Source organism: Vanessa atalanta, chromosome 15 (genome assembly GCF_905147765.1).
Source record: "Vanessa atalanta chromosome 15, ilVanAtal1.2, whole genome shotgun sequence".
In the NCBI taxonomy this organism is placed as follows: Eukaryota; Metazoa; Arthropoda; class Insecta; order Lepidoptera; family Nymphalidae; genus Vanessa; species Vanessa atalanta.
In genome coordinates this window covers 3,895,628-3,923,381 of record NC_061885.1, presented here as the reverse complement: position 1 = coordinate 3,923,381, position 27,754 = coordinate 3,895,628, and the positions used below count along the sequence as shown (strand labels likewise).

Sequence of the window (27,754 nt, the reverse complement as noted above, 5' to 3'; positions counted from 1 at the left end):
TAAGATTACCATAACTGTTATCTGCTAAGAACGTTTCAGTAACGTAAAACCCAATAAGCTTGCATATCTTATTTTAATTTACTTAACAAAATAATTTGTGTTAAGTTTATAAGTACCAACTTACCTAATTCATAATTTATATTTATAAAATAAATTGATTTCCATGTAAGAGATTCGAAATTTAGACGTTATTAGTTCAATATTAGATGCTTCTTGTAAAAAATATTGAGGACAATTTAAGTATTTTTACACAATTTTTTACATAATTTAAAAAAATATATATTTTGTGTGAATTTTAACCTAGGTACTGGCTGTATCGTAGCATGCCGTAGGCCGGGGCCTACGCACGCCTACGCTGGGCGCGGCGTGCAGGAGACCAACCGCTACGTACTCGCGGTACTATATAACGGACCACACTGGCCCGCCTAGGCCATTCCGGGTTGAGCCACTACGCGCCTCACGCGTTCTGTCAGTGAAGTGCCCGTTACAATACGAAACTTGCAGGTAAGTTCGTCTAAGTTAAGGACTCCATGGGTTTTTCATTTGATAGGGTTATTTCGTTTTAGTGATAAACTTTCGATATAGAAAAAAAGTTTCATTAGGAATTTAAAGATAAGGAAGTATATAGGAGACTATATTTGGGGTAGAAAATAAAAAAATATTTAATAAGAAATTACAAACACATACTATTTTTTATAGACAAAGATATATAATGAATTATACTGACAAAAGCGGTATATATAGTAAAGTAAAAAGTTATTTTTAATTTATCAGACCACTGTATGCGCGAGGGTGCTTGCTGACCTATGTGATGCGATCCACATATAAAATCCTCTTACGGCTATTTCACCAAAAGTCGATAAAATAATTACTTTTTATAGAATATATATTTATGAATTGGTGAACAATTGATTTATGATACGACGTAAAGTAAGCATAATCAAATATTTCATTTAATTCCGGCTTATATAGTCACAGTAAAACTATTGTACGCCGTTGAATATTTATTGTGATTTCTGCTTAAAAATTTTGGTTCATAACTTTTACTAATTAAATAAACAAAGATAAATATTATAATGTACAAGACAAAATAATTTATTAGATAATTATTGTCAGCTAGATTTTTAACAAAAAATACATGAAAATATTTAATAATACATAATAAAAGCGATTGGTTACATAATTTAATTATGTGATAAAAAAATCTTAAATTTGTAGTGAATTACACTTTTAAAATTATAAAAAAAAATATTCATTCTATACTTATAATAGGCAAATATAGGTTGAGAACCTTAAGTTATATAAATTATAATAAAATAAAACCTTTGGCATTAAGAAAGGGGTAAAAACTATCGGTCATTTAAAAATAATTTCTTTATCGAACGAACTTAAGCGAACACGATTCCTTTTTAAAACTAAAATCTGATAAATATTAATATTAAAAGTTAAAAACCGATAACGATACATTCATAAATTAAATATTTTATTATTGTATTGTTAACTTTGATCAATAGTTTTCTTTATATTTCTTTAAATTAATATGAAATTAATATTATACTGGTCTTTAGGAAGTCAATTAAACAAAATGTATTTGTAGTAATCAGAAACTGTCAATCAAATACATATTACTTAAATGAATTGTTGCCGGATTGAGCAACTAGTACGAACAGAATAAAATAATATTTTTTGTCGTAATTTTTATGAACATGCTTAGGAATCATACCGCAAATGAAAGCTAGTAAAATACGAAAAAACAAAAAAAAAACGATATAAATTAATTTACAAAAATTAGAACCTTTCGTTTCATTCAGTGTTGTATCATATTACTAATCCTGTTTTCATGTAGATAGAGAAAATGGACTGAAACATTTAATATTGGATTTCATGAAATTCTAAGCTGAAGATTAAAAGATTTGTTTAAAGGCAAGCATCCACATTAGTCGGAATAAGTATTCATTTCTATAAATATCTGCTGAAACCAAGATGTTTCACGAGAAATACACTGCAATAAATTGGCGCGTTTTGTTTTTTCTTAGAAGAATATAAACACTTTAAGAACTCTTTCGTCTCGCAGACAAAATTTATTTATCTGTGCACTAACCCTAATACATTGAAAATCTATGTATAGTACTGACTCCCGACTAATATGTGCTAAGCTCGTTGAGTAGGATTAAAAAATATATTGACAGCAAAATTTATTCATTTATAAAATATCATTATTAATAGCGTTCGTTATAGCCAGTTCATTTGTTCTGTGATTTATATAGCTTTGATATATTCTTATACTTGAATCCGGTTATAAAATTATGATTAATACAAGAAATATACAAAATATAAATGTAAATATAACCATTTCTGGGTATTTTCTGTCGCTCGTACATATGTGGCAGCATTCCATCCGGCTAATTCAAACTTCGGTAAAGGTTCTCTTAATAAGTACTAGCTGTCCGTCTCGACTTCGGATTAATTTATCAAAGTTAATCAAACAACACTACCTATTTTACCTCTTATATTCAGTCACATCCTTTTTTAGTAAGCGTATTTGTTGCAAAAGGAACTAATATATTAAATTTCAAGTCAATCGGAATTATAGTTTCGGAGATATCGTGATTTTGCTTTTAATATTAAAACATATAGATTTTCTATATATATTTGGTAATACTACAAAATTATTATATTACAAAAACATCAGTTTTTAGTTTGACAATTTTACAGCTCAAAACACGTAACTTGTTCAACTATAAAATTTAATAAGATTTAAGCTAAGCAAACAAGCAACGCCGAATTCTCTCGAATAAAGGTTTCTGCGTCGGTCGCAAGTTGATGTTATGTATATACAAAATTATCTAATTAACTTATGGATAGCTTTTTAAGAGCAAACAAAGAAAAACAAATTGCTTTAATAGATCTTGAATTTAGGACATTTTAAACAAATTTAGCACTTCATTCCGCTTTATATAATATGATAGTTGTTTAGGTTGAAAAGCCGTACAATAAAAATTATACAGTTTTGTAAAAAAAAATTAAATTTGTAAAATAATTTTGTTGATGTTCTAAAGTCTAAGCTAGCCGTGGTTAGTATAACCAATGCTAATATACTGAATTTACTGGAAAACTAATTCATAAAGTCATGATATATGTATATACATGATAGAATATAATTATTATATTATAACTAACATAAACTTACATTATGTATTATAATTTCTTTTTTTCAGCATTAAATAAATATCATAATATAATATTTCCTTCAAATTTTACTTAATTAAATACGATCTGCTCATGTTGAATAAATTGATACATTTACAAATTGTTAGTTAAAGTAAATGATATATAATTATACTTTTGTTGCATTTTCGAATAAATTCGTATGAAAAGATTATTTTACTGATCTATCGTGGATTAAAGCTATAGGTTTTGGTATCAAACAACTATTACTTAAATATAAGGACCCTAATATGCCTCTATAGAAATAAATCAGTCTTACAATATCTATGTTAGGGATAATCCCAGAAAAAATGTTACAAGTAATAATAACGCATTTTCTCGCGAAGAATATATATTAGTCGATTCTATTTAGATAAAACACTACGATGGGTTGCTTGTTTTCAATAATTTTATCTCTTAGTTTTTCCACAAAATTGCTTAATTATTTGGATTATTATGTGTTATTATTTATATAATAAATCGTTTTATTAAAATACTCTTATAAAAAAAAAAACAAATATCATTCTTATCTATAAATAATCTTAACGATTTTTATTTCAATTTAATTTAAAATCTTACGGCGTTTATCTGTAAACAGGAAAATTAGCTCGTAAGGATTAACTTCAGATATAAAAATAATTCTACAATCAGATCGCCGTTGTGGAATAAACTCTTTACAATGGAAAATGGAACAACGTTAATAATATTTCTTATTAAAGAACTACACAAAGTAAAAATATTATTAATTTCAAAAAATATATATTAAATTAATGTTCAAGTAAAATTACACGGCCTTAGAGAGAAACGTTTTCATGTAATGATCGAGGGAAACGCTTATGACGCGAACATGTTTTATTTCTGTCACAAGATTAATTATAATAAAATTGATAAAAAATATTTAAGGATAATTCGAACGTGATTAAGTGTTTCATATGAAAGGAAATTCAAAAAGTCGGTAAACAAAGAATTATCTTTATCTGCATTAGCAGACTCAAGTACAAAGGTTAATTCGTTCAAAGTGAAAATGTACTCGCGATCCAAACTCATCACATCAGGAGTCTAAAACTTGTTTTTCAAACGCTCTTTAGATCAAAAGTTTACGAGCTTTATCATGTTTCAATTTGTTTTATTTTTAACTTCGCTGGTTTCGCCTATGCCCTGAATTAGCTAGCCGTGTCTTATGAAATATATTTTTAGTAAAGTTATAAGAAGAATTAACTTCTTAAACATCTTAAATAGAGGAAGTATTCCAATCACTTCTACGTGCTAATATAGTATTTAGATTTGTTAAAATAAAAATAACTAACATCATAGGCATTACAAATAACTTCATAGGACTTACAGTAACGTATATATATACATATATACATTAATATATATTGAATAAACACATAATACGCTCGCTTCCCTGTCTCCGATCTTATAGCCAGATGAAATGACAATTAGATCACCTAGAGATAGACAACAGAAGAAAGAAAGAAAGCAAATATTTTTGACTACCTAACCTGGAATTTTAAACGAGGATCTCAGGATGTGCACCCTAATCAGGCTACGAAGCAACATAGATTAAAACTTTAGCTATATTTAAGATCGTCGTTTTAACACGATGTTTATCATACTACGGTCGCACAGGAGAACTTGTAGAAACTTGTAAAACTCTGACAATATAAAGCGTGTAAGTTATTGAGTTTTAACATAGAACGGAATGAAACCATTCCAGTTTCTAACAAAAATAACCTGGAAGATATATTAACGGCTTGACATCGCACGTTTAGTTCGTCTCGAGGACTTTATAAAAGTCTTCCGCTGTATGAAAAGCTTTTATAAGGTATTTCACTCATATAGACTTAGAATTTTTAAAGGATATTGCATTATACTTTAAAAATGTTTCAAACATTCGAAATATTTATTCAAGAAATATTTCCAGATTAATCGATATGTTTTTCATGGTAAATTCCGAAAATTCACATTTTTCTATCGCGTAAAACTACAATGTATAAAACGATATGAGATACTATCTCCATGACAAAGAAAAATCATAAATATTCCTCCAGTGTGGTGTCCTATGCGTGGTACGACATCACGTGAATATTCAAACTTTTGGTTTGGTAAAAGGAGAAAATATTTAAAAAAATATGGATTACATATCAAAAAACCACCTCTTACAATACATTTCAGATATATTTATTAACTTTTATGATATTCAATTTCGATTGTGTCTGGCTGATAGCAATACATACCTATAATAAATTGAATGAAATTGTTATCAAAATCACCATAAAGGCTTACTTTGTTAGATAGCCTTTTTTTCAATTCGGAATAACTTATTGGTGCGTTATTTTTTTTTTATAAATTAGGATTAATTTTTGACTTATCTCAGTTGTTTGTGTATTTTATAATCTTTTTAACCGTAATAAATACTAATAGTAATTTATTGTTATTTAAAATTATAGAAAATTTATATTTTTAGATTGGGCCTTTTAATCCTTAACAAATAATGGATGCTGAGTTGGTTTATTTAAAAAGAGAATGATACAGCGTTTATATGAAAAGGTAATTAATGAGAGGTTCTTCATTACGTTATTAACAACTCAACCGATTCGGCAATAGAGCTAAGTAAACATCAGACACGGCAGCGTATTCATTATTATTCGTATTGAGTTAAATACAAGACTTAGGCGAAATAAATAATACGGTTTTACACTATTTTGATGCATATATTCTTCAAATGTAAGGTATACTTGTAGTCAATGTCGTCGCATATTGCACTGCGTTTTCATAACTTTAATGGAATGTCTTTTAATAAAGTGAGGCCTTAATATGGAAGTTTTATAATCACATTGGCTTCTTGGCAACCAGTAGATCTGGTATGATAATGACGAAAAACGAAAAGATTTTCGAAAAATTGTTATTGGCTTAAGTAATATACAATATAATTAAAATAGAAACTTCAAAATGCCATCACGATAATTACGTATATTATTAAATGAGATCGAAATACATTGTTCAATCAGTTTGAAGAATTTTTAAAACTATTTGAAGTTTAAAATGATAAATATTTCCAGTATAAATAATATTTGTAACCGTCTTTACGCCACAGGTGGTTTTGTTACGTTTATTGTATAAGCGACAGAGTTGTATTTTTCTTTGTATTTAATTAATTTGACCTATCAGATTTTATTAGAAACCCTGTAAAAGTTAACTAGAATTTTTTAATGAAACTAATAGGATTAACCGTGGATTTAGGATTTTTAACGAGATAATTTATCAAGGGAAAGATTTAATGAAAATGTTTCGACTGTAAAAGAAATGTTTCTCAAATTATTAATCTCGATTTATTTTATCTTTTGATGCCATTTATTATTAAAAATTCTCATTTATAATTTAATTTTTTAAAAAAATATTTCAAAAAACAAAAGTACTTATAATTCATTCGTCATTTCATTGATTATATTAAACTTGTTGCCACTGATATGTACAATGTACATATATGTATTATATAGATTCATGTAAGGAGAACCGCAGGAGGCCCTGGGCTAATACTACTTAGGGGCCCACCTAAGACACACCTGAATGTAGACTTGAATTAAATTAATTGAATTGGTTTGATTAATTGCAGGATTCGCAGGGCTCCAAGCCATACCATCTGCTTAATTTAATAAAATTATCGTCTATTTTTGACTTTCCATTAATCATATAATTATTTACATTGAATAATCCTATGGGTACAATAAAATCAAATTAATTTATCCTAATTACTGACTGAGTATAACTTATATAGATATTCTTCTTAAAAATGTTCTTGATTAACGCTTCGGTTAGCCAATGATATTGGTATGTTATATTATTTTATTTCTCTGTTAAATAAATGAAACATATGTCATCAAATAATCCCAAATGAATATTTATAAAGTATTATAAAAATAAAATATATAAATCATATTGACATTCATAATATAGTATTTTCTTAACAAATCGAAATTTTACTACTTATGGCATACATATGTAGTCAGTGATTATATTGCAATCTTAATATTACAAAAGTTTTAATTTGATTCTGGTTGCTAAGCAACGATGACGTGTGATATCAATGTTCAAAGCGTTGTAGATTTCCATTTCCAAGTATTGGATGTAATTGCATCGTGTATGTACGTTTGCTTAGTCTGAAACGTGATGAGTGTCAATTGCTTGTCTATGCAATTTTACTGTAATTTGTCCTATGCTGAAAATGCTGTAGTCTTGTTCACATGCTTTCAAAGAGTTTTATAAGTAGAGCAATAGTTTTGTAATTTCCGTTTGTGTTAGTTTGTTCTCTTTGGTCTTATTATTTTTATTTGTTACTTAATTAAATACGGTTAAATGTAATTTGGAGTTTTATCATTTATCTATTTGAATACTATCACGAATATTCACATCTCGTTTTTATATCCGTTTACATCACAATAATCACTCTTGCAAAAAAGTATAGTTTCTTTAATTTACATGATAAAAACATGATCACCAATACTTCCTAAGACTTTGATGATGTCGACCTGACCGATTTCGGTCTCGGCGGTCAATCTTAAGGGTGATCAGCTAACTGCACAGGACACATTATTGTGTTTGCGCAAACACAGATGCACTGCCCACACTTTTACGAATTTTTCGATGGAAAAACCCAATAATTTTTTATCGATTCTGTGCTCAAACCCCAGGCCCATCCTGACCTCGAGGGCCTTATAACTAGCCAGTAGACCAACGAGGTAATCTATACTATTACACTGCTCCTTACTCATAAATTTAAGAAGTTTATATTGTTAATATTTAATGTGTCTATAAATATTCATTTAAATTAAATAATAGGAAATAAAGACTCTATCCATCTATAAATAGACTTATTATCTAGTTTACATAGGTATATCTTTTAAACATATTATTTTTTACAATCATAAGAAATTTATTATTATAATTGAGATTACTATTCATTTCAAATTTCGAATAAATCTTTTAAATAAAAAATGATGGCATGCTGAAATACAATTACGCTTAAATATTATCGAACGTCAACGTAAAGTGAACTGATTCATCGAATTACGAGGGTTTTATTAATTAATAATAAAAGGTAAGTTAATTGCATGAAGTTAATTTTGGTAGCTTATATTTACCTTTATAGTAATATAAGGGTGCTTTTTTTATGAGAACGGGAAAATTAGCCGCCTGATGGTAAATGGTCACCATCGCCCATAGACAATTGCGCTGTAAGAAATATTAACCATTCCTTACATTGCCTATACGCCACCAACCTTGGAAACGGAGATGTGTTCCTTGTGTCCGTAGTAACACTGGCTCACTCACCGTTCAGACCGGAACATAACAGCATTGCTGTTTCCCAGTAGAATATCTGATGAGTGTGTGGTACCTACCCAAGGTATATAAAGGTGAGCTTTTCCTCCTAGTTAAATAATTGAAAGTATGCAGGCTTGATCTTATCTGTTATTAAATTCGAGCGAGCGGTTAAGGCAAGCGTGTTGGTCAAAGCCCAGCCACACCCTTTGTGCAGAAGAGCTTGCATAAAACAAGCATCAATAACACATAAACAATGACTATTTATAATTTAGTATTTAATCATATTTGATTTTATATCACGTGATAAAGTAAAACGAAAATATATGTTTTGGAAAAATATGGCATGGGGTCTTATCGCCAATAGTGACTACAAACAGAGAGCCGAAAATAGCTTTTAATATATGTAAAATAAATTTATTTTTGATAAATGTAAACCAAATTCTAACGAGTAAAAGTGCAATTAAAATAAAAAATATATTATATATATTGGTGTGATCCTCTCCTGATAGCCTATTGTATATGTTGGTAGATATACACGTGATAGCATATTAGAGTCTTATAATTTTTTTATAAACACAAATTGAGAACATGAAAGTTCAGTATCTACTGCTTGTCTGGATTTGAAACCGCAAACGTCGGCTAAGATTTACGCGTGATAATCTCGGGGTGATATTAACATAGTGCATGAATTGCCCATTTTCTCATAAATTTCGTTTTGATTTCATAAAATAGCGTATAACACTGTACTACTTAGAATAATAACAATAATATAAGAGGGCCGAGCAAATATCTCAGAATCCCTAAGCAAATCTCAAATGAGTTGTGAATTATTTACCATCTATTTAGAAAGCAAATATTTATTGGTATTTAATCTTCGGTCTGAAACTTACCCAAGATTATTGAGCTTAAATATAAATAATATAGGCTTATTGGGATGATATAATCCCTTTCGACCCTCAGTGTTTGTCAGCTTTGATATAATATGCGGATTTAGGAATTTATTTTTAGACAATAATAGTTTTAAAAAAAATCAAAATCATATGAGATACAGTTTTGGTTTTACAGTTATTTGATAGTAATTGTAAAAATATACAGACACACTTAATTCAATTATACGAACAGATTCCTGTTAATTGCCATTGTAATGTTGCCAGCTCACATAATGTATGACGTATATAGTAACCTTCAATCAAATACATTTGTATAAGTGTATGCAGTTTCTAAATGAAATTATCATTGTTCATTCCAGTATCATCAGATTTCATGTTCTTAATTTAAATATATTTGAAAGGAACTCATTTTGTAATGAGATAGCAATACGTAATAGTATCCGTGGTCTCTTTTCGGGAAAGCCAGATTGCTTCGTGAATTCATTCAAAAAGGCATTAAGCGTTGCTTGTGATGCATAAGATCTTGTTATAGTGAGGGTAATATTTTTAAACTTGTACAAACACTCAATAAGATTTAAGATAAAAAAAAATAGTAGCATTCCGTATATGTTCTCCACCGTTGAGTTCTCCTCACCTATTAAGGAGAAAATTTAGACATAAAAGCAGCAGGAGCAAAATTATGAACAAAAATTATGATACGCATAATAAGTGCTAAGATTTGAACTTTTCGGTTAGTTCGATTTCTCTATTTTAAATTGTATTGCATTTTATTATTTCTTATCTTTTATCATTTTCATTTTAAGTAAGATATCTTAAGCATTGTAAAAATAATATTCATAAGCAAACAGCGTTGGTGTATGTGAAAACATTTTTATTTAAATCCTAAATTTCTCTACCAAAGGCTTAAAGTTTCCATGTTTATACTAAAAACAAAAGATGATTCATATTACATATCCGTCTTTGTTCATAAAAGAGCTGGTTCAGTGATCACAAAAGAGGTTTAACATTGAAATAGTTTGTTATATTGGTTTAACACAAGACCTTTAACATTGAAATAGTTTGTTATATTGGTTTAAGGGTATTCAGAAGCAACATGCATAACCTGTATACGTCTTAAATTTTATATAAAAAATATATGTAAACTATATGTGAACATTGTTTATTATAATTTTATTTTAGAAAACTTTATTTAAATAATTTGGTATCAAATAACTTTAAATTAAACAGACTCTGAGGGAAAGTAAACCGCTTCTGATCAATTAAACTTGCCCACTAAAGCTTAATTACTCAAAGGATATTCAAGTTATACATAAAATACAATGAACTATTTCTGAACGTTTGTAGTATTTAGATTAATAAGGGTGAATAATTAAGTAATTTTTTTTAAGATTAAAATTAACATCGTATTTTTTCATACAAAATAATAATGAAATTATTAGCATTTTTTTTTAATTAAGCTGATATTTATAATTTTGAAGAAATTTACATTACATATATTGTAAACAGGTTGTACAAAACTTGAGCTGTATTTGTTTTAAGAATAAAAGTAAGGCCCATTCCTTTTTGGAGGAAAAGGTTTAGAGCTTATTCCACCACTTCCACCAGGAAACACATGTGGCAGAATTTAATTGAAATTAGACACAGGTTTCCTTAGTTGTGTCCATGTTAACATTATGTTGTTTTTATATAAAACATTACCTTTGAATTTGGAAAAGCTGTTTATCTGACGATCGTAAATTTATAAGTTAACCTGATAACTTACTGTCATTAGTGCACCTTGCATGGTTATTGTAGACGATAATTGCTTCGAATCTTTAACAAATTATAGAGATGGGGTTGTGATTAAGTTCAAGATCCGGTCTGTAATTACAGTATAGGTGGCAAGATGATCCTTCTCAGTTATATTAGTCGTAGTCAATAGTCATAGAATCAAAGGTGCTATTGAATCGAGTAAATTGGTTTAGTTGAAACGAAGGTAGTAATTACTTCATCAATGCTGGGCAGCGAACATTCCTACTGCATGTAGTTGAATATGATTTATTTAAATATGATTAAGATGTTGCTTTGTTTTTGATTGATCATAAACATTATCTATTTGAACCGAGATCACTTAACAAAAAATATGCCTTATACAAAGACATAAAGACATTTGAGTAGTCATTTTCAATATTCATTCCAATGTAAATCTACTACTCATTCTTCAATCGAGAATCTCAATAACTTACTCTTTTTATTTATTTTATATGAAAATCGATTAATATAATATTAAATATATTCGCCCTTCAAGAGCCGAGATGGCCCAGTGGTTAGAACGCGTGCATCTTAACCGATGATTTCGGGTTCAAACCCAGGCAGGCACCACTGAAATTTCATGTGCTTAATTTGTGTTTATAATTCATCTCGTGCTCGGCGGTGAAGGAAAACATCGTGAGGAAACCTGCATGTGTCTAATTTCAACGAAATTCTGCCACATGTGTATTCCGCCAACCCGCATTGGAGCAGCGTGGTGGAATATGCTCCAAACCTTCTCCTCAAAGGGAGAGGAGGCCTTTATCCCAGCAGTGGGACATTTGATGTTATTTAGTCGCTAGTATATACAAATCTGAAAAAAACGCCCGATATGGATCTGAAAAATTTTCAACATATTTCTTTTGTTTAATTTATTTCATGATTTGAAATAAACTGCTTATTCAAATTTGTTTTGGGATACGCTCTAGACAGAAACGACAAACTTCATAGTTTGAATCAGTCAATCAATTATGAAGATCAATTTTTATATCAACCGTTTTCATCAAAAGGATATTTACAGGCATATTATGTAATTTGGGTGATAATTATAAATGTAAAGTGTAATTAAATCGACCTTGGTGTTGTTTAATTTTGGACGGTGCGTTTATATAATTATTTATAAAGCCTTTGTAGATTCTCATAATGCTCTATTTGGGTGCGGTTATATTTGGCTACTATTATAATTATCATTTAACCACTTTATACATTTCTCACGGGAATCGGTAATTTAATTATTTCATAACATTTTTGTTATAATGTATATTGTAACATAACACCATTACAAATCAAATTGTTTGTATTTGAAGTGTGTTTTATTGGGTTAATAATCACATAAAAAAATCTTCAACTTTTTTAAGAAACCTCTAATCAAAATCTTGGAGGATATTTCAAATTAAAAACAACGATAGAACATTAAAAAGTCAGCTCGCCCGATTCGAATTTATTTATGTATAACATATTTATGCTGACGTTATATCTTGACTATTTTTAATTTGTTTTTTAATTTTATAAATTCGATTTTATATTTTTTAATACAATAAAGTAATGTTATAATTAAACTATAAGATTTAGCATTAAAGACATATTAAATTGTTCTGCACTCTTTTTATGACTCATTTGAAATAATGACTCACTTTAATACGTCGATTAAACGTTAGTAATGTCTATCCAAACTTATAAATGAGAAGACGTATTTTTTGTAATGCTTATACTTAGGCACTAAGCAATTCCATTAAATTTAGACTATTCACGTATCAAGCGCGAAACATTGAAAATCGTTATAAAATATTTATAAATACGTATCAGCAGCTTATATAGAACATTTTTGTAAAATAACATTCCAAAAAATTTAAAAATTCATCCTACTTAAAAATATTATTTCAAAAATAGTTCCATTTACAAACGAGTGGTGTGCTCAGCTAGTATTTTATGTTCCATAGTATTCTAACAATGACTTCAAGACCTTTTTTATTGCGATGCCAGTATTGTATTGCGTGGGTGTTATACGGTTTCACTCGTATATAAGACAACTCGACATTCATCATCGTCGTTTCAAAAGAAAGATCGTCACTTGATAATGCAAAACAACGAACTTTTACATTACTAGTATTTCTCTGTTGAGAAAGTGTCATATTTGATAGTATTTTGTAAAAATTATTTGCTTTGAGTTTTGTTTTAAATATTTTCGTTTCTATCGGCTCTTCAATTTAATTTTGAATACAAATGCGACCACTTAAAAACAGTGTTGTAAGAAAAATAAATTATAATCTCATGTCAAAATCATTGGCCTTATACTATAGTATAAGAATATATTATATAATAGTTTTGCTTGATAGGGCTTGGGTTTTGCTTTTGTGTTTGGTAGTTTTCGTTTCGTGCAAGTTTACTAGTTACTAGTAATACATAGTTTGGATAGACCACCCACTCATAAGTTTTTCTACACTTAAATACTCTGTAACGCTTTAGTTTAAGCGGTTGGTGTTATTACGGAAACAAAAGTATTACACATCTTTGTTCTTTAAATTCTTAGTTTTCAGAGTTAGCAACGAATTGGACAGTGTAAAGAATAGTTAAGCGTTTCCCACACTGCCGTCTGTAGACATCACGCACCAATTTGTGCCCATCTGTATGTCTGCATTTTAATATTTATTAAATAAAAAACGTTTTCCTTTATATTTTGTAAAGAATAAACAAATACAATTAATTTTTTAATGTAATTGCATTCTTCCAGATAGCCTTAGTAAGTATGAAATTTTCGTTAATATTGGCGTAAACAAAAACCGTAATATAAACTTCGGAGATGGTACAAGAATAGAAGATAATGGGATTATCCTGTAATGACAATCTTCCGAACAAGTAGAAGTAACCTCGGAATATTTACAAAGACAGAGATTCTGTAATAATTGAAATTAAAATATGATTTATACTCTGTTTGTTACCAGTGAATATTAAGATCGAAAATTTCGTCGCTATGTAATAATACGAAGTGTATAATATCACTTTTTTGTTCAAAGTAAATATTAAATATATACATATTTATATTAAAGTATATGGTATTATATAAATTTATTTATTATCACTGACGAACAATATTATATGAAAACAGAGGTCAGATATGATTTAGCATTAGCATTAGCAGCCCGTAAATGTCCCACTGCTGGGATAAAGGCCTCCTCTCCCTTTGAGGAGAAGGTTTGGAGCATATTCCACCACGCTGCTCCAATGCGGGTTGGCGGAATACACATGTGGCAGAATTTCGTTGAAATTAGACACATGCAGGTTTCCTCACGATGTTTTCCTTCACCGCCGAGCACGAGATGAATTATAAACACAAATTAAGCACATGAAAATTCAGTCGTGCCTGCCTGGGTTTGAACCCGAAATCATCGGTTAAGATGCACGCGTTCTAACCACTGGGCCATCTCGGCTTATGTAATATAAAAAGTGTCATATATCCAAAACAAACGTTACAAAATTTATGCATGAATACTGCTCAATTATAACTGACAAATTTTCGTACGCCAAACACTCGTACATTCTGCATTCATTAAAAATATTGCATATAATCCTGTAGTACATTCGGTGCTCGTTTCTGTAATAGTATTGGCTACAGTGGCCGTTAAAAAAACAAATCGAGTTTCATGTTGAAGTCTACATTACTACATTCATAGAATCTGTACAAACGAACGTTGTTAAATTTTGAAATTGCTTAATTTGTAAAGTTCTAACGTTTTATTTGATCGCATAAAATGTTCTCAATGTACGTTTTTTGTGTATATTATATCGTAAGTCAAGGATTATTTTAAGATATTTTCTGTTTGCCTACTAAAGTTTATAATGTATGAATTATATGACAATGTAACTCTTAACAATTGTCTCAAAAATAATGTACTAATTAAATATCTTTCGATCTGTCAAAGCTGACGTACCACGTAAACTGATAATTAAAAAATATTAAGCAATAGGTTTATGAATGTGAATTACTTTACCGCTATTTTATTTTCGTGACTATTTACCATAATAGAAACAAGCTTTGACTACAGAAGAAAAATACACCGACACGTACATGTTCAAGTGAGTCGGGATGCTTTTGTTATATTTAAAAAAAAGTGATATTTATTATATTAATAATTTATTTATATATTAGCCGAGATGATTGAGACGAAAGGTAAATATCGTAAGGACCTGTATGTGTCCTATTTCAATGAAACCTGTATATTCACTAAACGCATAGAGGAGACCTTAGCCCAGCAGTGGCATATTTATATGTTGTTATTTTTATATGTACAAGTAATATGACATATATAAAAATGAAAAAAATATTGAAATTAATAGTTAAATAGTATTGAAAGCCACGTCTTAATTATAAAATTCAAGAAGAAATTAATTTGAAATAGTTTTTCTAAAATATTAAACAATCAAATATCATTTAGATAGTAGAGAGAGAGATATACTCCGTGTGCGTAAACATTTTTTTTTATAATAATCTTACATATTCCGATTATTATTTATATATTTAATAATTCTATGGAAGTTAAAAACAAATGAAGTACATTTTAAATATAGTTTTATAATAAATTCAACATTCTCTACATAAATCCCTTGCGGCTCTCAGCTCATATCATGGATAACTTTTACTGAAAAGCTGTCAGACACAGGTAAGATTTAATTTGACGAAAAACATATTCTATTTTATTATTGAATTAATTGATATAATATTATTAATTATGAAATTCGAATTCATTATATCCATATAGTAAAAAAAACACTAATAAAATCTGATTGTATTTAAATGCGCAAAAATTTATAGATATTATTATATACTATATGTGTTATACACGTGTTTTTGTTATTCAAAATGGATATTAATGAACGATTTCTAAAGTAACACATATAAACCAGTGTACGAAACGTCTAACATTTACATAAACAGAGTTGAAAATGTTTGTACGTTCTAAATAAACAGACGCAGGTACCATATTTATTCGTTTGAGCGTACTGTCTGCTTGAAATGCATGTCAAATGCACGTTTAGAAATTTCAATATAATTAGACAAGATACATACATATCCTAACTGATATTACAAATGGATAAGTTAGTTTGTCAGTAACGCTTTCACGTCTCAACCACTTAACCGATCATCACGATATTTTGCATACAAATCAAAGATACTGAAAATGATATATACCTAACGATATATACTTGTCACCTCTCACGCGTGGGTGGAAGATGAGAGCTGAAACTAGTTTCTAAAACAAAAACAATGTATGTGTTAGGTATAATAAAAAAAAGTAATGGCGATATTCTATATTCATAAAAAAGTAAAATCTAAAATTGTTGGAACTTAATTACAAGGATATACATGTATTTATCATTAGAAATATACTTTTATAGTATAACAGATAATAATCTAACATTAAAATTTCAGGCGCTACTGTTTGTAAAAGAAGTTGTTTGTAAAAATTACGTGAAAGTGGTATAACACAAGAGCGTAAAAATAATCTTTTTTATATGAAATTGGTCGGCGGGCACGGGCAAATGGGCCGATGGTAAGTGGTCACAGCCGCCCATAGATATTGGCGCGGTAAGAATTTAAACCATTATTTACACTGCCAATGCGCTGCCAACCTTGGTAACTAAGTTGGTATATTCCTTTGTACCTGTAATTACAACAACTCACTCAAATTTCAAACCGTAACAAAACAATACTACTAAGTATTGCTGCTTGGCGGTAGAATTTATGATGATTGGATGGTACACACCCAGACTTGCACAAAGCCTTAGCGTCAAGTAACACTACGATTACATCCAGGTAATCATTATTTCTTAGCCATATTCTTTTGCCTTAGCTCTATCAAACTTTAAGTTAGAATGATGAAGTCCATAGTAACTCAAGAAATATCATTATATAACGATCATTTAGAGGATAAGTATTGAAAACATTCTTAATTCAATGTTTTTAAATATATATATACAAAAGTTATCAGCTTTTTTCTTTAATTCTTTATTTTATATTATTAAGTGTAACTATTACATCTCAAGGTAAATATTAAGTTTTTCTGCTTAGAAATTATCAGTATCAACATTATACTTCTGTTTCTCGGAAAAACATGTAAAGACATTGCTCCCGAACTTGATACTTCTCCGGTCGCGTCAGAATGCCGTCCCACCTTTCTTATTGTATAATTTAAAAAAAAAAACATCAATGTCATCCATAGCTTTTAGTCGTCATTGATTAAATATATTATATTAAAATGCGTATAACGTATAGAAAAAGTCTGGCGGTTAAGACGTGATTGACTTGCGAACAATTTATTGCAAGCAATGTAAGCAATGTAAGCAATGTAAGCAATGTCTTGTATATTCTTAGTATCAGAATATACAAGTAATATATTATTTAAAATGTTCTATTACTCACTTATGCGATTAATGGTTTTAACAACGTATGTTCTTTAAATAGCTCGTCATTTCAATACAGTTGGATATTAATAGAACAGTATCGAAGATAGACAGTTGGATTAGCTAATAAGGCTTCTTTAATAGTTTCTGCTTAGTTATAGCAAATTGTAAACGAACCGAGACCAAACTAAACTAATTGTAATAAATAGAGTAACAGGATATACAGGATATGCTACACTGTTGAGCTAAGGCATCCTCTCCCTTTGAGGAGATTGGTTGGAGCTAATTCCACCTCGCTGCTTCAATTCGGGTTCGTGGATACACATTTGACAGTTTCCTTATGATGTTTTACTTCATCATCGAGTACGATACGAGTTATAAAGACAAATTACGCAAATGGAAATTAATTGGTACTTGCCTGGGCTCGAACCCGCAATCATAAGTTAAGATGTAAATTCTGATCATCTCCATCCATTCTGCGTTACGTGTAATTGACGCGTACTAAATCATTAGTGCAGTAAGCTACACTTAACCTTCCCTTTAGGAGGAGAGGCGTATTTTACTAAGTATTGTGACTTCTAATCTATATTTTATTCATTTGTTTATTATCATACCATATATCATTGTGTTAAAATGACAACGTATAACTATATTAGTAATATTGTATCATCGTTTTTATAGCCTCAACTTTTACATATATATTGTTCGAGATATCTATTACTTTCCCGTAAAAGCCTACTAACAGGCGCTCTCTATGTGACAACTATAAAAGTCTGAGTGTGGAGTTAGTGTTCCTGTAATGACCCATAAACCTGCTGGCACGTCACGCCTTGTTAGCTTGTAGAGTATAACTTACTACTAAAACGTACATTTGAGTAAGGTAGGCATTTCCAAAAGGGTGAATTATATATATATTTTTTTATCTTAATTTGAATTCTCACATCAAGCAGTAATATTTTATTGTAAGAGGTATTATTCAGAAAGCCAAATAATCGTAATGCTAGAATAATTATAATAGTTTATTAAAGTAATTTTCATCATTTATTATAATTATCTATATGCAAATTGGCAAAAAAACAGTTCAGTGACTTTTTATTTTTTACAAGACAGCCGATATATTTTTATTTTTTATTTGGTATCTGTTGACGTAATTAAGTGTCATTATCGAAATAATATTTGGAAATAGTAATGGTAAAATAATATGTTCCAAATATGAAAACGTTTTTAAAATTTTCAATAATTATTTTCTTTAAACCAATACACTAGGGTCAAAATCGATAAAATTAATACCGCAACTTTCTCTTGTTATAAACGCTTAGGTAGAGTTTCATAGTTGTAAAGTTTAGGTAGGTACTCGTTCCGCAAATTCTACAGTAAATTCGTTTAAACTTAAAGCAACCTCATAAATGGTGTTCGTGAAGATTAGAGAAAAAGAATACATTCAATAAATCCAATGTTTTCTTTATAAATTCCAGCTTATCGTTTGTAGCTTTGTGATCGAGTTAAGCGAGACATTTTCACAGGTGACTTTAAAAGAACAAATTTAAGAGCAGTGAATTTGTTCTATATTTATTTTTCGCGTTGAGCAAATTCTACAGTACATTAGTTTAAGGCAAACCTTGTAAATGGCGTCCGAGTGGATCCATTATGTTTCGTCTTTTTGCACTAAGTGCTAAGTTGTGTGAGATTCAGCAGGCACGTGCGGTGACGAACGTCGACAATTTGTTATAAAAACAACTCGAGCTGACATAGCTGGAAATTAGGCGTGGTGTTGCTCTAGTGGTAGTTCGATCGATTTTTAATTGATGTTATTAATTATTTTAAATTATGCGTCATGAACAATTGGTATGATATTAATAAATGCAAATGCCGATGGAATTTTTTCTGAATATTACTCCTTAATAACTAAACGGGTTGAAATAAAATATATCCTTAAGATAAATATCCAACATAGGTTCACAATGATCGAAGATTTGATAGAATAAAGACTATTTTGATTCTCTCTGATTTTGAATTTTAAATGCTAATGTTAACTCATTGCGCTCCGCGTATGTAAAATCTAATGTTTTAGAAACAGTTGAATAAAACTATCACTTTCTTAAAAAGCATAAAACGATGAACACAATTTTGTTGAAAGAGGCTTATTACAATATAGCGTGCTTTTCAGTCATGAACATCACAGTATTAGCAGTTTTTGTGGCGGTGTGCCTCTGCGTCTCCGAGGGCGCTCCCGACGGCCGGCTCACGAGAAAGCAGCAACGCCCGACCCGCGGCTTCAAAAACGTAGAAATGATGACAGCTAGAGGTTTCGGAAAGCGCGCTAGGACTGAACGTGAGTAACAAAATACTTTAAAATTACATGTTTTTTAATTTTGAAGTTGTTGTTCTTTTGTTTTCAGTGACGATTTTAGTTACAATCAAGCAGTATAACTTCATACGCGTACATAAGTACGCGAAACTTTTTTTATCTAAGTCTTAAACATACAACCAGAAAATATTTTCATTTTATATTTTATTAATGTGTCACCACGCTGTATGATAGTATAAGACATATATTAGATGTATTACGCGTCCCCATTTACAAATGACTATGCGACTTTCAAATAATTTTTATGTTTCGCACTTATTAGGCGTCCCAACACGGTTCATATTTTTTATTTGAAATATTATTATTACTTACAAGATTATATATTATATAAAACAATTGTTAAATAGTTAATAAAACTATTTATCAAACAGATTAACAAGAGAATTCCTTTTGAGTTTTATTATCTTACACAAAGAGATGCTTAGGACTGGAGTGCAACTATGTCAAACAAATTGTTAGAGTAAGTTTTAAATGTTGAATATCTTCAAAAACACAAAATATATTTAAATCATTGATTTCCCTCGTAATATAATTTGTTTTATGGTATAATAAGTATTGTATGTGGTATGAATATCATAAAAAAAAAAGATGTCATATAGGTAAGGTACGTATATCGTATATCCTGTATGTTACTACTACAGTTTCCATTGGTAAGAAGTTCATCACATGTTTCGCAAAATGGTAAAATTTATCTGTATTCCCACAAAATAAAAAGTACACTTCATTAAAGCATTATTCTTAAGGCGACGTCGATCATCAAACATCGTCGGATCGCACAAATCGCGGTACGCCAACATTTAAGAGTCCCTCCGTCGGAATAGCAAGAGATTTTGGCAAAAGAACGCCCGAATTGGATACAGAAGGTACAATAAAGAACCTAATCGGTGTTCCGGTGGCTGAATGACCAGCAAATTGCAAAGGAGTGCTGTGTTAATACAAGTACACAGTACAGCTTCAACAAGAAAATCCATTTGGGCTGGTTAAAAAACCTTCTGATTAGCTCTCTTTGTCCGCCGCTTGTATGTCGTTGGAGCCAATGAAATGTAATTTATTACGAGATAAAATAGATTGAAAGTTTCTGTCTTAGTCGAGGGCTTTACTTTTTTATTTCGTTATAATTTTAACGAAGCCCCAAAGGCTAAAGTGGAAAGTTTCAAGTTTAAGCTGTTGCGATCTAAAGCTTTTGTTTCTCGTTTGAAAAATATTTTATGAATATTTTAATGATGCGTTCAAAATTATTTGGTTACACTATAATCACCGAAAGGTGTAAACGACAGACGTGTTAGCATAGAACAATGATATAACCCGTTTTGAGTGTCTCTTCTAATATGTAGCTTATTTAAATGTTCGAATGTAAGAGAATCGTGTAACCCGTAGACCGGATTATTTGCTTCCATGTCAACTCATTACATACATAATAACATTACATATACATTACACTTTGCACAAATCACTACTTCAACAGATGAACCAGTTCGCAGGAAGTTTGACCCTAAAGGCCCCTTGATGGTGGCTTATGAATTTGGCAAAAGGAGTAGCGATGACCTCAATGAGGAAGGTAACAAGCGAGCCGTCGACTGCTTAAACGCTTCCAAGCTTTTATATAATATAAATATCTGAAAAATAAATAAAAATATATGTTTCGTAATTGTGAAGAACACGCTTGCTACTAGTGTTCTTCAGTAATAGAAAATATAAAAAAGCCTTTTAAAATTAATTTGTACGCGTACGCGTATTAATGCAAAATATAAATTTTATATATCTATTGGCGCTTTTCTGAATCCCTTTCAAGATTGCGTGAGAATTCGGTTAAAGTAATTACATTGACATTCTAACAGAGGAGGAAATTAGGGTGACCAGAGGCACTTTCAGGCCAAACTCCAGCGTACTTATCGCGAGAGGATATGGCAAGAGAGAGGGAATGGGGAATGGAGGTAAAATACTCGAAAGTATATCAAATCATTGACTCAAAGAACAATGGTCAATGAGTAAGAATCGAAAATTGACACACGATTCTGTAAATTTATTATTTTATAAACATTATTAAAAAAATATAATTAAAGGTTTTGCATTTCGAATTATATAAAATGAAACAAATTTATTTTTTATAAAAAAATATTTTCGTATTAAAATAAAACAATTTCAATAACCGTTCTTGTTGTGTACGAATATTCTACCAGACGACGAAGTAAGAGTGACCAGAGGTGGTTTCCAGCCAAAATCCAACGTACTGTTTGCGAGGGGTTATGGGAAAAGACAGGGAACAGGAATCGGAGGTACATCGCCTATAACAATATCGGGCTTAAAATAACAATACGAATCCAATAATGGAATATTGGTGACTTGCTTCCAATATTGGACTTGACTTAAGGTCCAAATAATAATTCGCTTCCAATATTGGACGAAACGACTGATGCTCCAACGTCTAATAATAAAGTAATAAATTATCACATCTCCTCAGAAAGCCTTGGGAATTGGTTGGTATATTTGAAACATGCAAACACATCAACAAAAACTAAACATTAACAATACAATACTTCGCATCGCTTTAATTGTTTGCTTTTGTCTTTTACGGACAACAAATGCATTTGCGTGATGAATACGTAAATAAAGTCGTAAGTAGCAGGTTTAACCCGACACGTTGGGCCATTCTGATAAATATTTGAAGATATATTTGTAACGCCATGATAACGCACTGACCGTACCAAAAAATTGATAAACGCTTGGTAAGCTTAAGTTATATGTAATCTAAAAGTTAAAGCAATATTAATACTATTGATTCGATGTATAAGGAATATATTTGCTTGTATATTTTGACATGTAATGATAATTACAATTTAATCTGTGGTATTGTCAAAATTTTTCCATTGTTGTTTTGTATACGACACAATTATTGATTGTATAACTTTTATGTTATATTGATTATATATTTTATTAGGTGTTTTCAGATCGACAGTTATGTAAGTAATGAATATGTAAGATAGTTTTATGTATAAATATAATACCACCAAACGGCAGTACTTAGTATTGTTGTTTTCCGGTTTGAAGGATGAATGAACCAGTATAATTAAAGGCTCAAGGGATATAACATCTTAGTTTCGAAAATTGGTGGCACATTAGATGTGGACCACTTACCATCTGGTGGACCATTTGCCCGTCCTATTTGCTTAGCAAAAGCTATTATCAGTTGTGGTATAGTAAGATTTGAAAGTAATTAGAAAGCATAAAATAAATTAATCTATGAATCTAATGCAGCAGTATTTGGTTTGCCCTCTTTCGATATTTTACGAAGTTATACAAAGTATGAAAATTGACATTTATAAATGCAATTTTTTATAATTTTGAATTTGAATACTAAAAAGTTTTTACACGTGGATTTAAATTACAATCTTTATTTATATTATTAAATAATGTGTATTTTGACAGTGTACGGCTTGGACAATTTCTGGGAAAACCTCGAAGCGCAAGAGAAGGAAGGACAAGATGGCGCCGAAGAGAAGACATTGGACAGGTAAAAATCATTCTTTAAAGTATTATAAGTAATTTGGCACGTTTTCTCACTTCCATAGTTTGATGGGTCAAAAAACCGATAAGATTGAACAAAAATCAAGTATTATAATACTTTTTATTTAGCGCACCTGATACATGAAACATATATGTTTTCCGAGATACGGTGTAACATTGCCACTTTCCAATATCCACTAGCATACAACATACATATAAATATTATAATCTAATCATCAAATAAAGGTTATTTTGATTTTCAAAGTATATTTATATATAATTATATAGTACGGATGTTATTAATCTCCTGTAAAAACGAACAAATTTTCATGACCTCATATGTATATAGTATTTATATAATAATTTGTTACGAATAGATAAGAAGGAGTATATTAATATGCAAATAGTAAAGAGATAATACTATTTCTGAACAAAACAGATATTCGGGATTAGTTTTAAGAAAGTAATATTCAATAGAAATTTAGGCGACGCGACGGATCTTTCTTCGTCTTTTACTTATGTTTACCGAAAAAAGGCTTTTAGACTAAGACAAAAAGTTTTATCCTATTCTGTAAATGGTATTGTGTTTTATAATATCTATATGATAACCGAAGAGCTATTTAAATATAAGGAATATTTTAATATTAAAAAAAACTACATTAGGATCTAAAATAAAAAAATCTTAATCCCTTAAAATATTCTTTTTAATACAGATTATTAATATCAGTTTGCTTATTCTAGTACGAATCTTAGTGAATAAGAGTGAATAATTCTTTGTATATTCGTTCTCTATGGTTTCTCAAACAATTCATTTGATTGTGATGAAACTTTGGTGAAATGTTGCATCTGTATTTTTCTTTAAACGTTTTGTTTCAATTTAAACGTTTTATTTCGACGAGTGCGTATGATAAAATTTCGCACTGATTGGCCAACTGATGTAAGTGGTGGTTCCTCTTCCAACGCACCACCAATCATGGGACTCTCATGTCCCTTGTCTTTGCAATTATAGGTTTTTTTTTTTCGCAAACTTCCATTTTTCAGTAGCAAGCCAAATTCAACAAGGCGTTGTAAACAAAGAACTAAGTACTTTCATTTATCTTTTAAATCTTATAATATAAACAGATACTTTTACTCTGCTAGCTTTTAAGCTGAATTAACTTTAAAAGCTTATAAGATGATATAAGTAGAAAGTTTACCTGAAATTAAAAAACAAAAAAAGTCCATTAGCAGATCTTTTTCGTTGTCTAATTTTTGGTTAAAAGTAAAACACATTATATATTAAATAAGTGATATTATCGTATTACAAAAAGAAGCAGAAAATAAATTAGCGATAGCTGTTTCCGTGTCTTATATTAAGTGAAATCCAGGAAACATACTTCAATGTTTTGGAATTTATTTTTAATTTGTGTTCCTGTATTCAAAGACTTTGTTTACGGATTTATTAATTGTCGCTTTGAAGTTTACATTTTTAATTATAATCACACTAGCCACCTGCAGAGTTATTCTGTAAGAAGAAATTCGAAATTCACCGCTGAATACGAGCGTATAACTATAATAATAATTAATTATAAAATTGTTAGGATACGCGTATCATAATGGCACATTACCGTAAGTCGGCTATCAAAATTTTACGAGTGAGATACGAAGTGAATTCTTACAGAATTGCACTTCTGAAGTATCTCTAAGTAGTAAGTCAATGTCAAAGCCTGCGCCATCCAAACGCCTCGTAGACAATATCAGCATCCGTAAGTAAACATATTGTTTCTTTAATTTATTGTCACTGTGTGCGTAAAGGTGTACCAACCCAACACGACCAGCGAGAGTTTTAACGGAAGAAAAATGGGTTCCTTGGGAGGGTAAAATTCAATAACTGTTTTATTGGCCTGACCCTGGGCTTGATCCCAGATCTACGGGATATGTAGCCAGTAGAACGACATAGCACTCATCAGATAGCCTTTTTTTACATACATAAATGTGTATTTTACTATAGCAAAATTAAAAATCCTTTCGTTCCGACTTCAAATACTAATCCAAAGAATCTCGGAAACCAAATAACAGGTTCAAACGAACAAATCTGGTTAAGATAAGACAACTTTTTTACATCGTCTTTAGTAACTTTACAATGATTTAACCTATCGTGATTTTTCAAGCACTTTTTTGTATGCTGACAAATTGTAACTATGAAACAAATATATACATATATATTATACATATCTATGAATAATAAGATATGAAAGCCATTAAAATTTGGTTATATTAAATCTGTTTAACCATCGAATAAGTTATACAATTTTTTTTATGTATTAAAAATAATAGAGCGAAACATATTATACACATATGCTGACATAGCAACAAGCCTAAGATATATAATTTAGTATTGTCTTATTTTATTTGACTTATTTATTAGCTTACGTTTCATATTTTTTATCTAAGTTGCTGATAACTGTATTCATAAATTTTCCCTACAATTTATTTCTTTGTTTTCCCGACTAAGCAAAAAGTCAATAGTAGCTTAAAAATTGCGTCTGAATGTTGGTAAACTATTCTTCTATAGGGTTCATGTAGACTATAAAAAAGTCACAGATAAAAAATAAATGTGAGTTTTTTAGTATCTGTATCTGTATTCTAAATTTACTCGATATTATAATTTTGTTTGTTAGTATCCCCCTGGACTGGTTTGTCAACGAGATGATTAACAACCCCGACTTCGCCCGATCCGTCGTTCGCAAGTTCATCGACCTTAATCAGGTAATAATTTTAATCATGTAATGGCTTTTTCAACAAAATACGACGGTTTTACGAAAACGACATTGAAATTATTAATTGAAGATAACGACTTGTATATAATACTCTTCATAAATGTTTATAATTGAATTAGTATTTCGAATAAAACGAAAATATTATTAAATGATATAATTATTTTTAAATACAGTTTTTATAATTTGTATGTTGTGAATGAATGAAATGAATGAAATGAGTTATATGAAATATTTTATACGCAATGTTTTTTTTCTGATTCTATTATGTCAACAAAAGTATATTTTGAACCGGTCACATTTTAAATCGTATGTTTATCTTTGATATCTTGAGATAATCAAATCAAAACATTGGCTAACTTTATCGCAGATTACAATATCTAGTCGACCCTTATCGTGGAGAGTGTAATGTTCAATGTAAATTCATATGAAATCGTAAGAAAACACACTTTTTATAGAGCAATTTTTTCTGATTCCTTTATCATTAATACCACTTTGTATAATTTTTTACATATATATTTAGTTGTTCATAGTGAAATGTATTCAGATACATAAGGTATAGAAATTAGAAAGTAAAATGACCAATCACCAACAGTCCGACAATGATTGTGAACAGATGAATAATGTTTAATTTGTTTCAGGACGGCCTGCTTTCATCAGACGAACTCCTCAGGAACGTTTAAGTCATAGACAATTTCTAGTTAATACTCGAATACGTTTTAAATCGGTTACTCTATGGATATTTTTATATAGATTATTTATTAACTGAGTTATAACTATGTTTGTAACTTATATTACTGTGATATGATGTTAAATATTATCTTCTTCCTTAAAATATAAAAGTTTGAAATTAATTTTATGCCTTTATTTTATAAATTATATGTTATATATCAAACTATATATTCTTGTAAATATATACCAATGTCGATAATATGATGCGATAAGCATCTCGGTGAGACATTCGGTTTATGATCGCAATTTTCCGTTCTGCGATCAGAGTCTTAATAAGTTTATAAAGATATTAGAACTGTTTGATTGTCTCAGCGGAAGTGTAAGCGCATCATTAATTGTCCATTGAACATAATAGTTAATCATTGTAACTTTGTAGTTGTTTGTTGTTACATAAACGTATAAAAATATCTCTATTTAAAAATCGATGTTCTTGAGATTAAAAGCAAATATACGAGATAAAAGACTTATACGATATTATTTATTTACTATATGTATTTATATTTTGTTCTTTAAAGTAAGGTATTATTTGAATAACTTCAAATTATTCCTTTTTTTTAAGGGGGAAAGGCTAACCTTGGTGATTTAATTGATTAATAATATTTATTATATTATAGGCTGGGTCAATTGACATTATGTAGATCGTAGATTCATATAACGCTCTACATACATACATTTATTTAAATTTGTCTAAATAGAGTTTAGGATATATGTGAATTTGTCGTATATGTATTACTGGGTGCCCGTCTGGACTTAGTTTGTTTATTTAATGCTGTCGAATAACTTAA

General features: G+C 29.7%; 1 protein-coding gene across 1 annotated transcript; it reads left to right on the top strand.

The window, feature by feature from the left end:
- The first annotated feature begins 432 nt into the window (after positions 1 to 432).
- Positions 433 to 27,754, top strand: LOC125069278 (allatotropin-like). The gene is made up of 8 exons (XM_047678714.1): positions 433 to 504; positions 19,777 to 19,941; positions 20,721 to 20,840; positions 21,443 to 21,535; positions 21,816 to 21,911; positions 23,404 to 23,488; positions 26,142 to 26,229; positions 26,879 to 27,754. Exons 2-8 carry the CDS (start codon positions 19,779 to 19,781, stop codon positions 26,918 to 26,920), a joined length of 687 nt encoding a protein of 228 aa, XP_047534670.1. The 5' UTR covers positions 433 to 504; positions 19,777 to 19,778; the 3' UTR covers positions 26,921 to 27,754.

Bases quoted from the DNA above. Each gene is read 5' to 3' on its own strand.
- LOC125069278 (XM_047678714.1), top strand. From the start codon at position 19,779: ATGAACATCACAGTATTAGCAGTTTTTGTGGCGGTGTGCCTCTGCGTC. The intron at 23,489-26,141 runs GTAAAAATCATT...TTTGTTTGTTAG, and splicing joins GAAGAGAAGACATTGGACAG to TATCCCCCTGGACTGGTTTG. The intron at 26,230-26,878 runs GTAATAATTTTA...AATTTGTTTCAG, and splicing joins AGTTCATCGACCTTAATCAG to GACGGCCTGCTTTCATCAGA.